This window comes from Leopardus geoffroyi, chromosome E2 (genome assembly GCF_018350155.1).
Source record: "Leopardus geoffroyi isolate Oge1 chromosome E2, O.geoffroyi_Oge1_pat1.0, whole genome shotgun sequence".
Classification (NCBI taxonomy): Eukaryota; Metazoa; Chordata; class Mammalia; order Carnivora; family Felidae; genus Leopardus; species Leopardus geoffroyi.
In genome coordinates this window covers 55,207,735-55,221,665 of record NC_059335.1, presented here as the reverse complement: position 1 = coordinate 55,221,665, position 13,931 = coordinate 55,207,735, and the positions used below count along the sequence as shown (strand labels likewise).

General features: G+C 59.4%; 1 protein-coding gene across 3 annotated transcripts in view; it reads right to left on the bottom strand.

Moving 5' to 3' along the window:
* Window positions 1-297: 297 nt before the first annotated feature.
* LOC123577690 (c-Maf inducing protein) overlaps window positions 298-13,931 on the bottom strand; it is a 235,133-nt gene continuing 221,499 nt past the window's right edge. For all 3 annotated transcript variants that reach the window (XM_045439850.1, XM_045439851.1, XM_045439852.1), the window contains 8 exons: window positions 13,238-13,345; window positions 11,009-11,125; window positions 9,363-9,503; window positions 8,562-8,609; window positions 7,337-7,483; window positions 6,337-6,442; window positions 4,922-4,992; window positions 298-2,325 (listed from right to left, as the gene is read on the bottom strand). In XM_045439850.1, the coding sequence (XP_045295806.1) occupies window positions 2,272-2,325; window positions 4,922-4,992; window positions 6,337-6,442; window positions 7,337-7,483; window positions 8,562-8,609; window positions 9,363-9,503; window positions 11,009-11,125; window positions 13,238-13,345 (792 nt within the window). In that variant the 3' untranslated portion in view covers window positions 298-2,271. The remainder of the gene's footprint in view (window positions 2,326-4,921; window positions 4,993-6,336; window positions 6,443-7,336; window positions 7,484-8,561; window positions 8,610-9,362; window positions 9,504-11,008; window positions 11,126-13,237; window positions 13,346-13,931) is intronic.

Here is a 13,931-nt window from a genome sequence, read left to right as displayed (position 1 = left end):
AGCCTGGGTTTCCCCCAGGGAGTGATTTTGTCCCTGGTGGACATTTTTGGTTGTTATGTCTGGGGGCGGGGGGACTGGGTACTATTGGCATCTAGCAGGCCGAGGCCAGGGGCAACGCAGGACGTTCTCGGATGCACAGAACGGCCTCGTGACAAAGGAGGGTCTGGCCCCCAATGTCAACGGTGCCGAGGGTGAGCAGCTCGGGACGTTCAGAGGAGTCCTGACCTTGGCCCAGGTCTTGTCCCCTTCCCGTCCCCGCCGAAAGGCTCCCTCGAAGCCACACAGAAAGGCCAGATGTCAATGAGTCACTTACAGTTTATTTTTGCCTGAAAGTATTTCACATCTCTGAACACAGCTAACGTGACAGTAGTATTAACCATCAGGAAAAGCAACAGTGCGAAGGGAAAAGATGGCATGTCTCGGCTCTTTTTTTTTCTTTTTTAGAGTTTTTTTTGTTGTTGTTTTTTTGTTTTTTTTTGTTTTTTTGTTTTTTTGTTTTTGCTTCTGCTTCTTCCTGCACCAGAGTGCTATAAAGTTTGGGACCGGAGGGGAGAGAATAAAACCAAACAACAGAAAACAACAACAACAGAAGAAAACAAAACACGAAACAGAACACACTCACACGCACACACAAAATAAAACCTGGCACGTAAAATGAATTAAGACTGAAACCCAATTTCTTTTTTTTTTTCCTTTTTTAAAAAAATGAGGGCATAGTCGGGGGGGGGGGGTAATAAAGTCTACCTAGCAAAGTATAAAACGACAAAAGCATGGTTTCCATTGAATAAGATTAAATATATATAAAACAATTACATTGACTGAGGGGTCAGGGCTGGGGGTGCTGGAGGGGGACGGTATTTGTGCTAAACCAACAGAAGAGGGGGCTTGGGGGGAGAGGGGACCCCAAGTAAACCATAAAAGGGCTGTTCTGTACAGGGAGGGCTTGTTAAGAAAAAGCCGACTGTTTACAAAAGAAACGGAGGTTGGTTTGTCTTCGGGGCAGGTGTGGGGACAGAAAGGGTGTCTGTGCTGTAGCGGTCACATTCATAGGGGTGGGGTGGGCAGTCAGGCTGGTGGAGGCGACGTCTCTCTCTTCTCCCAAGAGACCATGCAGAGAAGCAGGCATGCGTGAGGAGACCACGTGAAGCACAGGATGGCGGGGAGGCCACAGGCCGCAGTCTCAGTGGGGACAGGGATGGCAGAGGCCACCGGAGATGGGAGCTCTCCGGGGGACGGGGCTGGGGCAGCTCTTCCAGGGGATGGACCAGGGAGGACAGGTTAGCACCCCCCAAACGGCGTAAGAGGGGGCTGAGAGAAAGCCGGGGCCTGGCAGGAACAGGACTACAACGTGGGGACCCCACTTCTGCCCCCCAGCCTGACCCTCACCCGGGGGCAAGTCGGAGACATCTGGGAATTGGAAACGCACAGTGGGGGCGGGCGGACAGACGGCCGAGCATTAGCATACAGAATCCATTACGAAAAAGCAATTAATTTTCCAAGGAGGTTTTTTTTTTTTTTTGTCTGTTTCCTTTAAAAAAATAACAATAATACTACCACTACCCCAACAGCTGACTGGTTTATACAGTACTACGGGCCAGGGGAGGGCGGGGTGGGAGGGCAGGAGGGAGGGAGGGAGGGTCAAAGACTTCATAAATAAGAGGCAGGTCCCAGACCCGCAATTTGTCAACATTTCTTAAATAGGCGCATTATTTAAATCTTATGTACAACAAGAATCACTTTGCATAGCAATGGCGAGGACACAGGACGGTGCAATGACATGTCTGGGTTTTCTTGTCCCAATGGTGGGGGGCGGGGGCGAGTTCTCGGTGGAGCCTGTGAGGAAGAAAGCACCCTTCCTCGGCCCTCGAGGCCCATCAGGGTCGTGTGATGGTGGCATCGGAGTTGACTTTTCCCACACGGCATTGAACACAAAAGCAAAGAAAATCCACAAAGGGTCCCCCCTCCCCAAGGCCCCCACCCCTCCCCCACCCTCTCCCCCGACCCGCTGATGCTCCTCTGGTTGCTACAAAGTCCTTTTTGGATCAGGTCAAGGTTTCCAATTATGAAGCTAAAAGAATTAGGCGGGGCTGGGCGTGCTTACGGCCCCCCTCCCCACCCCCTCCCCCCTCCGCCCTCTGCCCCCAGAAAGACTCCCCCATCTATCTCACAGCCGGGACGCTGGGGGCGGGACCCCAGGACCGGCGCTCTACGGCTATTAGTCAAAAAGTCGTGTGTTGCAGCTGCAAACTCCTTCCTGCCGAGCCGGGAGCTTCACCAGGCTTCCGTGTAGCGGACGTCCACTTCCTTCAAGTTGGGAAGCTTGGCCTGCGGGGCAGCAAGGAGGACAGTCCTTTCCCGAACCTGGCCCGGCGGTGCCTGGCTCTCCCACAGCCACGGCCGGGGTTCCCACTGTGCCCTCCCCACCTTGCCGTCGGGGCTCCCTGGAGCTCAGAGCTGGGTAACCTCGGGGAGCACAGGGCAGCAGCCCCGGGATCGGGGGTCGCAGGTGGGCGGACAGCTGCAGGGGATTCCGTGCCCCCTGCCTCTGCGAGGCCGTGGATGCCTGGCTCTGAAGGCGGAAAGCCCCGGTGGGAGCCCCAGCTCTGCCACTTGCTGGCTGCACGACCCCGGGGGCAGAGCCCCCGGCCTCCTCCTCTGTGGAGCCAGCGTGATCAGGCCACGGCTCACAGGACGGTGCTAAGGGTGGAACCGCCTGACGCACAGCTCGCCCTGAACAACACAAGGCCGTGTGCCCTACAGGCGGGAACCACCCGCACCGTCACCACCGCCTACAGGCCATCGTTACGGGAAATCGGGCAGGCGAATGCGGCGGGATCGCCACAAATGCAGGCACCTGGGGGGCAGCGAGTCTTCCCCTGCAGGACGCCCCCGCGTCGGAACCGTCTAGACTGCAAGCTTCCACCTGCTGTTGTTCACACCTGCTTCCCGCTCTCCATCCCTGCCACCCGGACACATCGCCTCTCTTCCTTCTTTTATAAACAGCTGGCCTTCCCTCCACAAGCCTTCACTGCACAGACAGGGCTAATGGCTCTCCTCCCTTTGCTCCCTCTTCCAGACTCTCCGTGGGGGCACCGGCCAGTGTCACCTTCCACCGTGCGTGTGCACGGCTCCTCCGTGCTTCTCCCCTGCGCTCTGGCTCGTGGGCCCCCAGCCCCGCTGCTCAGGCAGAGGCTACCGACTGGGGGCTGCCTTCCCCTGTGCAGCACAGTAAAAACTTCTTTAAGCCAACCTCTCCGATCAGGAGATGGCAAACTGGCACGGAGGTTTCCAGGTTCTCCTGAGAGACGGGGCCGTAAGCTGGAGGGCCCTGCCTGCCTCATGTGGAGTGCAGGCCGCCTGGCCCCAGGCAGGCAGACAGCCTCCGGGCCATCCGATGCCCACAGCACAGAGGCTGGGCGTCAATGGCCAGTATGCTCAAGTTGGCACCATGGGTCTCTCGGATGCGCGAAAGCGGCTTTTCTCCACAAGGGGCTGACGACACCCCTTTGCTGCTTGGCTAGGGCACCCGGATCTGTGCTCCTTCGCCTTCAGGGGGCACAGTAATCCTCAACGGTGCAGAAACGCCCACTTGGGCCCGGAAGGTCGGGGAGGCCCTGGAGGGTGCACTCAGGCTGGTTCTGCGCCGGCCGCACCCCTGCCCTGCTTCACATGCTCCTCAGGACCCTCTGACGGCTCTCCTGGCCTGCTCGGCAGATTCCCTTCTCAAGACCTCCTTTTGTGAAGGCTCTTCTGCCCTACTGAGCAGGGCTGGCTGTCCCCTGTCCCCTCCCTGCTGGTCCCTGAGCCCTGTCCTGGCCTGGTTACTGCAGGTATCTGTCTGCCAGGACGGAGCTTCCTCCTGGACAGTGGTGAACCAGATGCACCTTGGTCCTGTCCCTGTCCCCAGCCTGGGCTTGGCACATAGTGGGTGCTCGAAAGCTGGCCGCAGGTCTGGCTGAGCTGGAGGGCTGAGGGTGGGGCGGGGAAGGGGTGGTCCCTGCTTGTGGGGATTCCTTCCAAGTGGCTTCCAGCGTGTGAAGGTGCTGGCGTCTCATGGTCGGTCTGGCTGCCTGGCCCAGCCCTTCCGTCCTCAGCGCTGGCTTATCTGCAGCCCCACTCACTCCTTCCGGGGCAGTTGGTACTGGACCCAGGGTGATGGGGGCAGCAGACTTCTGAAGGCCAAGCTCCACCAGTCCCCCAGGAAACGTGCCCACCCTTCCCTACTCGGATCCTCTTTCTTGCCCCAACTTTATACTGCCAACCTAGCCCAGGCTACAGGACCAGGAGCTTAACCCATGACTGCATCAGCCCTGTCCATGTTCTCCCTGTTTCTACTCTTGCTTGGACCACCCCTGGCTCCAGCAAAAAAAAATCAGTTTTCCTGGTAACAGCCACAACAAGCCTTTACAAGCATAACTCACAACATTGCTTAGAGTCTCTGAAAGCTTTCTACTGAACTTGGATAGAATCCAGAACCCTTCTGTGACCTATGAGGGCTTATTCAGTCTGGCCCAAGTCTGTTCTCTCTTACTTTCTGGTCACATTTGCTACAAAGTCAGTTCATACCAACCCTTTCTGCCTCAGGACCTTTGCCCTTGCTTTTCCTGTCATCCTTTGCATCCATGGCTTCGTATCTTATAGGTCTCAGCTTATGCGACTTCAAAGGGACCATCCCTGATGATCACATGCCAAACAGGCCCTCCCTGTTTCTAAGCTACCAATTCCCTGCTGGCTTCCTCCCCACCATTCCTTTCCACCTGCCATTATTTCATTTACTGACTTATCTGCCGGTGTACTAGCCTTTCTTGCTGGAGAATAAGCTCCACGAGGGCAAAGCACTGGTGTCTAGATGCTGACGGATGGAAGGAAAGAAGGAGGGAAGGGGGGAAGGGAGGGAGAAAGGGAGGAACCGAAGAATTACCTTCAGATCTTCATAGGTGTCAGCCGAGAGCTTGGTGCTGTTCATGTTTAAGCTGCAAAGACTCTTCATGGCTGTGCAAGGACAGACAGACACAGGCATTAGGTCAGTGAGAACCCCACAAAGGCAGCTGCAGGTATGGGCCAGTCAAGCTGGGGGGCTGACTATTGTAGCCAAGGCCCCTGTCGAGGAGATGGGGCAGGAGCGTTTCAGGGGCACTGCTAGGGCACCACCAGGACAGAAAGTCTGTTTCAGGCAGGAGCTGGTCTGAATTGGGCTTATGTTCTCTCCCTGCTCTCTGAGCCTCCCTTCCTTCTGGTCTATCTGTCAGGTCCCTGCACTGCTGTCCCCTGAAGTTCCCCAGAGTGTGCCTGCCACATCCCAGGTCAGCCCCAGTGGGCCAGGCTGGGCCCTTCCCCCAGGGGAGCTCTGGGAGCTCTCCCAGTGGGGCTGACCCAGGACCCCCTTCTTGAAAGCACGCCTCAAACTTTGGTTTGGTCAGGAGCCACCCATCAGAGGTGTGGTGTTCCATCCCGTTCCTGGGGGCACCGAGCCAGGGGCTGTGTGACTCCAATGACAGTGTCCAAAGAGCACATTTGCAGAAAAGTGTCCCCAAACCTCATCCTCTCTGCCCTCCATCACCCCTGTCTCCTGTCCCCACCCCTCCCAAGCCATCTGGAATTTGCCAGCAACCTTGTAGGAGCCATGGCCCCTGCCCAGCGTATCAACCCCCTCAGCCAATTCCTACGTATGTCCTGTACACCCAGATCCGGTCACTTCCCCGGGGAAGCCCTCCATGATTCCTCCCAGCTGAGGCATGGGGCCTGTCATCTAAACCAGTGGGTGGGACATGGGTAGTGCAGCTTCCCAGGCTCAGCACCCAAGACTTTGCTCTGGTAGATTAGGGTTGGGGTGCAGGAATTGGCACTTCTGGGTTCCTTGGGTGTTTTGTGGCTCCTTCTATTAGAGCAATGCTTCTCAAACTTCAACCACACTTGGGAATCACCTGGGCATTTTGTTGAACTGCAGTTTCTGAGTTAGTAGGTCCGGGGCAGGACCTGAGAATCTGCGCATCTAACCCCGGCTGATGGCTGCTACTGGGCAGGAGAGCAGGGCAAGCCTGTCCTAGGGCACTTTTCCCGAACTTGATCCCTCAGACAAGTATCTGGAGGATAAGGGCACTCATTGTTTCGTTTTCTTCTAGAATATAAGTTCCATGAGGGCAGGGATATGTCCCCTATTGTGTTCCCAGCACCTAAAATGGTGCCTGGCACACGGTAGGTGCTCATGAGCACTTGTTGAATGAATGGATGCACGCACGTGTGAATGGGTGGATGGGTGAGTGGATGAATGGATGCACGTGTGCACGCATGCACGAAGTAGGCCCTGCCCACCCTGGCCACCCCCGCAGGACTCACAGCTGAGGGCCAGCAGGCCGGCGTCGGTCACAGGCGTCTCACACAGGTTCAGCACCTGGAGCATGGTGAGGTGTTCCGACAGGAGCCGCAGGCCGGCGTCTCCAAACTGTGGAGCATAGAACCCCTCAGCCCTGGGGATCGACCCGCGTCCCCACGGCACTCAGGGAAATGACTCCGAGGCTGGAGGCAGCGGTGGAGGAAGGTGATGGGGACAGAGCCACCGCCTTTCAAGCCGGGGGATCTGGGCTGCCCTCGCTTCTCTCCAAAGACTCAAATGCTTCCCCTGACCGGGGGTCGAGTCCAGCTTCTGCGGGTGGGATGCGGGCCAACCAAGGGCCCTTCCCAGGAGTCGGTCTTGCTGTCTGTCAAGGAGGGCTCTGAACTCAGGGGCTCCCGCTACCAGTGAGGGCCAAGGCCACCTTTCCCTGGGCAGGACAGCAGGATGGGGCAGGACGGGCCTTGGAGGGCAGACTGCCGGGAACACCTGGTTCCTCTTCTATAAAAGGAGGGCTCTGGCGGGGCCTCCACGTCACAGGTGGGGAGTGGAGACCACGTGTGCTGATCCACGCAAGGCGCTTCGCAGCGCAAACGACACCGAGCGTGGGCAGCAAGCATCGGTGTGCTGTGGTTGTTACCACAACAGGAAGACTCCCGAGCTGCCCATGTGCTACGCAGGCGGGTGCGGGAGACCGGCGTCACGTCTCGGCCCCGCCTCTCAGGGCTTCTAAGGCTTTGCTGGGCATGCCCCTGCCCTGGGCCTCAGCAGCTCCAACTGTGAAACGGGCCACTGGCCTTCACGAGGTCCTAAGTGTCCTCTGGCCTACGGAGGGGGTGCTGAGCTGGGGAGGGGCGTGGTAATCAGGAGACTGGGCCCCGGGCTCCAGGCAGGAAGGCCAGTCCCAGAGGAGGGCGCAGAGCAGGGGCGCACAGGGGCATGGAGGAGGGGGCAGGATGCGGGGGCGGGTGGGGGCAGAGCAGGGTGCAGGCAGACAGTGTGCACCTGAGTGGACCACAGGTTCAGCTGCTTGAGAGAAGGCAGTTTGATGAGGTGCTCAGCGCAGGCGCTGGTCACGTTGGTGAAGGCCAGACTGAGGTTCTCCAGGTTTCCGAAAGAGCCGGAGCTCAGCAGACGAGCCAAGTCGGCATCCTGCAAACAGACAGGCGGTGGGCTCTCGGGGAAGGCCCGGGGCTGCCAGGCGCTCTGGAGACCCCTCCACACCCCTGTCCCCACCTCCCTTCCCTTGCCCCGTAGACAGTTGCAGCCGGGGTGACGGTGCGGCTTGGAGGGGGGGGGGGTAGGACCGAGGAGGGTGCTGGGAGCGGCTGCCCCCACGTCCCTGTGGGTGGGGGAGAAAGCCTCCAGTGCCGTGACTCACACCCTGAGTCACCGACTGGGGTGCTCCGAGGCACGTCCCTCCCACAGGCGTGTGTGCGTGCACACGGACGTGTGTACCTGGCCAGCTCCCCTTCCCAGGCAGCAGCGTGGGCCCTTTGCCCGCCTGAGAACACTGAGGTCCCCCACCTCTAAGGCCTTTGGAGGGCAAGACACACGTGAGCACTAGACTACCAGGCGGCTGCGGGGAACGTCCGCTCTCCCTTTCATCTTAGTGATCGAATCCTTGGATTCTAGCTGCCACACGGCCACACCGAATTAAGGCTAATCTCCCAGTTAGATGTGGCCGTGTGCCGAGTCTGGACAATGGTATACAGGGAGATGTGTCCAGGAGAACTTTCGGAAAGCCCTTAAAGGGAAGGGGCATGTTCTTCTCTGCTCTTCCTCCTTCTGCTGGCGTGAATGGAGACCTGATGGCCAGGGCTTGAGCAGCCTTTTTGGACCACGAGGTGGAAACCTCATGTCAAGGACGGCGGCACAAGATAGGAGGAACTAAGATCCCCGAAGACCTTGTCAGTGGGGCTGGAGAGAGGCGCCAACCTCACAGTGTTGTTGTGGTGATAAGATGAACAGCCCGGTACCCGGTACGTAAATGCTCAATGTATATTAGCTATTAGTACTATTATTAACTGGTAACATATTAACGTTAATACCAGCGACCATCTACCGTGTTTGGTTTCCCCGGAACCTGGTTCCCTCCTGGAAAAGCTGGCCTGTCAAGTACCACAGGGTCCTTGGTCAGTTCCACCGGCTAAAGTTCCTCATCAGGGAGGTCTAATCTAGCTGCCTTCTTCCCTCTACCCAGCCCCACAGGAGAATAAAACCAACTCACCGTGGACTTGGAGGGCAGTGTTAGCCTGGTGGGCCCGCCTTTCCTTTGCTGCAACAGAAACCGGACTGATGACGACCCGTTCTTTCCCCTGGGCCGCCAGCCTGCACACCCCCCTCCCCGTTGACATCATGCACAGCGCCATTTTATTTCTCGGCGGCAGAAGGCCACGTGGCGGTCTCGGTCTCGGGGGCAGACCCCGAGACAAGGTGCGAACACAGCCGGTTTATCAGAGAGGGAATCCCCAGAAACGCCAGCAGGGGAGTGGGCGAGTGAGGCGGCGAAGGCCCCCCAGGAAGGGAGCGTTACGGTACCGCTACCGCTGGGGGTCCTCTGGGAAATGGTGGAGAAGTCATGTCTCAGAGGTGTCCCACCCGTGCGGAGAGGGAGCTGGAGTATTTATACACTGTCTCCTATCGGCCGCTGGGTGAGAGCTGCTCCCGGAGACCAGGGAGGTGTGGGCTCACCACCCCTCTGAAGCCCAGCCCTGGTGCACTTAAAGAAGGGCCTGTGGGATATGGGGAAGAGGCAGTGGCTGCTGCGCAGGGCTCTGGGGTGAGGCAGGATGCGACTCCTGGCCAGGCCCCGTAGGAGCTCCGGGACTTTGGGGCACCGACCTGACACGTCTGTGATCACCTGGAAAGTGGCAGGTGGTAGCCCCGACCTCTCCGGGTCTGGAGGAGGACTCGCGGAGACAGAGGCCCGCGCAGGTGCGGGCGGGGGACCCGGGCTCCGTCCCCCTGCACCCCAGCTGTGCTCTGGCGGGCCTGGCACATGCGCCCCAGAGCCGGGCCGGGGACTCACCAGCTCCTTCAGCTCTCGCTGCCGGTCGCACAGCTGCTCGTACATGCGCTTGCCCACGCCCGTGCTCTCCAGGGTTGAGATGATCTGCAGCTGGGTGTCGTTGTTGTCGATGATGTTGTACTCCAGCATGAGGCACAAGATCTGCCCGAGAGCAGCGGAGGTGCGTTACAGCAGGGCTGGTCCTTGAAGGCACGGAGGGCTGGACCTCAGCCCGTGCCAACAGCCCCGCGCGCCACAGGGAGGGGTCTCGGATAAGCTCCGCGTGCTCCACGTGCCCCGAGATCTCATCCTGCAAACGAGCAACCACGCTCCCCCCTCTCTGTCCTTCTGGCTGGGTGACCTGGGCAAATCACGTATCGCAGCTTCCCGTCTGTACAACGGGAACATTCGTGCACAGCCAGCTGAGCACGGAGCAGGCTCTCGGCAAATGCGGGAAGAAATGATGCATACTAGGACCTCAAGGGTTGGGAGAGAGCCCAAAGGACAGGGCACCTCTTTCCATCCCTAGTTATCCCCCTGTGCCTGGCACATGGCTGGTGCGCAAGACAGGCTCAGAATGAAACTGGAGCCCCGGGGGACACCTGCCACACACTGCCTCCCAGAGCCTTGGGGAGCCGACGCGATCTCTGTTCTCAGGCCCTCTCGCCCAGGATTAGCATGACGGCAGCCCTTTCCGGGAACTTCTCACTTGCCAAGCAAAGCCTGCCCGGCCCAGGCCCTCACAGCACGGCTCACCTGCCTCCTGGCTCCCTGCTCACCCCCGTCCTGCAAGTTCCCTGCGCAAGCATCTCAGTGAACCTCCGAGATGCCACCGGGGCCTTTGGGCACTTAGGCTCTTTGGGCCCATCCACCAAAATCGCCAACCCCTTGACTCAGCCATCCTGACCTCCTCTGTTCTTCCTTACCCCTGCTGTGGGGCCTCTTGTTGACTCCTTGGCCCCCAAATCTCACTGGCAGGGACGCTCTGGGGCTCAAGTTCTCTGATGCTCTGCCCACCGAGAGGTGTTCTAATCCCTGTCGCCGTGACTACCGGCCAGCACTTCTCATGGGTAGGACGTGGCAAAGTGCTGCTGCCTGACTCTGGGGCTGCACCGGGAAGAGCAACATGGCTTCTGCCATCCTGTCTGTGGACAGCGGCTCTGGGGGCCCCAGGCTTCTGGGGACTTTAGGATGAGGCAGGGGGGACCTGGGCCAGGCGTGTGTTCCCCGGGGAACAGGAATACTTCTGCCCAGGCTGCTTCATAGACAGAGGCCTGGAGTCCCAGCTCGCCCGGTCTGCTCATGAGAGACCCAGGGTGAGAACCTGTCAGCTGAGCCCAGTCACCCCCAGATCCGTGAGCCAAAAAAATGAGTACCATTGTTTTGAGCCACCCCCCCCCCCCCCCCCCGCCACCAGGGTGGCCTGCTCCACAGCAATAGACAAATGGGCAGAAACCTCCCCTGATCATAAGTGAAAGGGATCAACTGTGACACGCGGGGGCTCCCGCTCCCACTTGACTTGGGAGAGGCCCGGCCACACCTACCGCCTCCACTGCTGTGCTCCCAGCTGCCCTAACAGCTCTGGGCTCCTGGAAGGTGCCCAGTGAACAAAGACGAAGGACCGGGCAAGACAGCAGCCTTGCCAGGGACCCGGGCCAGCTCCTTACCTCCACCATGGTCTGGTTCCCCCTCAGCGCCAGGAGCATGCAGGGTCCCAGCTTGTTTTCCGCCAGGGAGAGCAGGAATTTTTTGGTCTTGTAACAGGAGCCCATGAGGATGTGCACCTATGACGGGAGACAGCCCACGTGAAGGGCAGTGACCACAGTGGGGCTGTGGCCCGAGATGCCTGCCGGTGGCATGCCGGAAGGATTCCCCACACCCTCTCTGGACACCAGATCTGAAAAGACCATCAGACCCCCCTCTTCCCACCGACTGGTGCTCCGGTGTGGATGAACCACAGGGATGTGGTGCTCAGTAAGCCGATCACAAGGGACAGATCCTGTAGGATTCCGCACATGGAAGGGGCCTGGGGTGTCAGATTCGGGAAGTGGAGTGGTTGCCAGGGCAGGGGTGGGACGGGGAGTAAGTGTTCAGGGGGTACGGTGCCACCACACGTGGGACAGAGACCTGTAGGGAGCCCTGCCTCCCCTTCCCAAGCGCCCTATGAGCTCCACAGCTGCCCAGTGATCACCTGCCCCAGAAACCCAGGAACTGGCAAATTCCGCTCCACCTGGGCTACACGCGGGGCCGACACTAAGGCGATGGTGTTTCTTTCCGGTGTCTCTGGAGGTGGGTCCCGAGGGCAGGGGACCCCAAGCAACAGGGCCGGGGCCCCAAATGCCTAGTGTGCTCTCCCCCTTTGTGCAATGGCAAATGCCCTTCCACGGTTGGAAACGGCAGCCTCATCTAGGGGACCGCTCCTGCCCCCTGTGTCTCCATGGAAACGCCACGTTGCTCTCTCAGGGGCTGTCTGCCTCCTTTTCCGCGTGTATCTTTTCCGCTCCATCGTTAACTCCGGCACAGACGCAATCTCTCAGGTGGGGAAGCTGCCAGCCCCCCGGGTTCTTCCGCACACCGAGTCCCCGCCACACAGGGTGGGGGACCGCCGGCTGTTGCCATGGTGAAGCTGTGACATCAGGGGAGCCCTCGTGAGTGGGGAGGTGGGGTGCACTTCCAGGATGCACAGGGCACTCAAGAGGGACTTGTCAGGCAGTGGGTGAGGAGTGGAGAGCCAGTGCGTAAGGAAAACGATCTAAAAATAAGTCCCTTTCAAGAAAGCTTCCAGAGGCAGCGCCGGATCTGTCGTCACTGCGGAGAGCTTCGCGAGCTGGCCCTGTTGGATGGGCGGCCCAGCAGAGAGAAGACCAACCACAGCTGTCACTTCTGGGCGGGCCGTGCGCTAGGCCCTGGCTGGGCGCCCTGCCTCCGTCACTGCAGGCGATCGCCTGGTGATCCGAGAGGCCGGCGCTGCACTCCCTGTTTTACAGACGAGGGGGCGAAGCGAGGGCGCAGCAGAGAGGCCCCCTGAATCCTGTTTTCTCGCCGCTGGGAACACGCTTGGTCACAGAACCCAGCTGGTGTTGCGAGCAGGAGGGACAGCTGAGGTCACTGGCCACCTGGAGGACAGTCTGTGCCCCCCGTCAGGAGACGGTCACGCTGCCCCTGGAAGGGCAGGCTCTGGACAGCGTGGGCCCCATCAAGGGAGGGACCTGGAGGCTGAAAGCCTGTGTGACCTCAGGTCAGCCACGGCACCTGTCCGGAGCTGCCTCAGCACAGGCGTGTTTATGGGATGAAGTTGAAGACCGAGAAGAAACAGGGCACGTGAGGTGCCCAACACAGTGTCCGGCACAAAGAAAGTACTGGAAATCGCGGCGGGTGCCCAGTTGTGGGTCTGGTGACATCAGACCTCTCGTCTCCTGGAGGAGATGGTCATCCTGACCTTGACTTCTCATCGCAAAGGTCGGGTGAGCTGGTGGGTCTGCAGTGCCTTCTAGAATCTCTGAGCACTCTGAGCCCTCAGCAGCTCGACCTGATCTCAGCAGCTCGATCTGAACGTTGCCACTACGGTGAGCTGTGTGAGCTTGGGCAGTGAGCACCGTGGGCTTCTGCTGCCTGCCTGGAAAGCGGGGTAACACTACGTGTCACCTCCCGACGGAGCCGAGTGAGATGGGGCGAGAACAGGACTTTCGTGCCCTCGGTTTGGTGCCTGCTCGGGTGAGAGGCAGAAAGAGACAGTCCTGGTCACCGTCTTCATCACCACCTTCCTCTTTGGCTCCGATGCCATCCGGAAATTCCCAGGCTGGCCACTGCCGGACCGGGACAGTGCTTGGCGCTCATCAGGCGGGGCAAACCCGGTCCCCGCCCGCAGTGCCCACTGAGGGTCCCGTCCCACGTACCATGCTGGCAAACAGCTCCCCGTCATCATCACAGGCCACCCCTCCGGGGCTGTACAGCTGAAACCAGCCGTCTTTGCCGGCCCGCACACTCAGCAGGCATGAGTGTACCTGCAGCAGAGAAGGGGCACAGCAGTCAGTCCCATCACACAGACGATACCAGCTCCCACAAGTCCCGCACTTAAGAAATCCGTTTAACGTCTACTCCGGCGACTCCGACCTCCTACTGAATTCCACAGAAGGCCTGTTGGGAAAAACCGTGGCATCTGTAAACTGGGGAACACCAGCCGTTCCCCATCAGCTCCGTGGGACGAAGGGCCAGGCCTGGCTTGGTTAGCTGCTCTGAATAGAAGCAAGTCTGTGGACAGATCTTGGGGAGACAGGCTCAAAGCTACTGCTTCAACTCAGTCCCCTTTTCTACGCCTTTTTCCGGGCACAGCACAGGGGGCAGCTCTTTTTCCTCTCTTCTCTCTCTGCACCTCTAAGTCCTGTCTCCTGCTTTCTGCCCTCAGCTCTCTGACCCTCCTCTGTCCTGCTCTCTCAGGACATCTGCCCCCTCCACCATTGGGGGTCTGCCTGCTGCCCTCGCTGCGTGTCCTCTGAGCCACCTTCTGAGTCTTTGCCTCTCCCTGGAAGGCGCTCTGTCCAGGGTGGGGCGGTTTCATGCACATGCACCGCTCTCTCTGGGTCTCAAGTG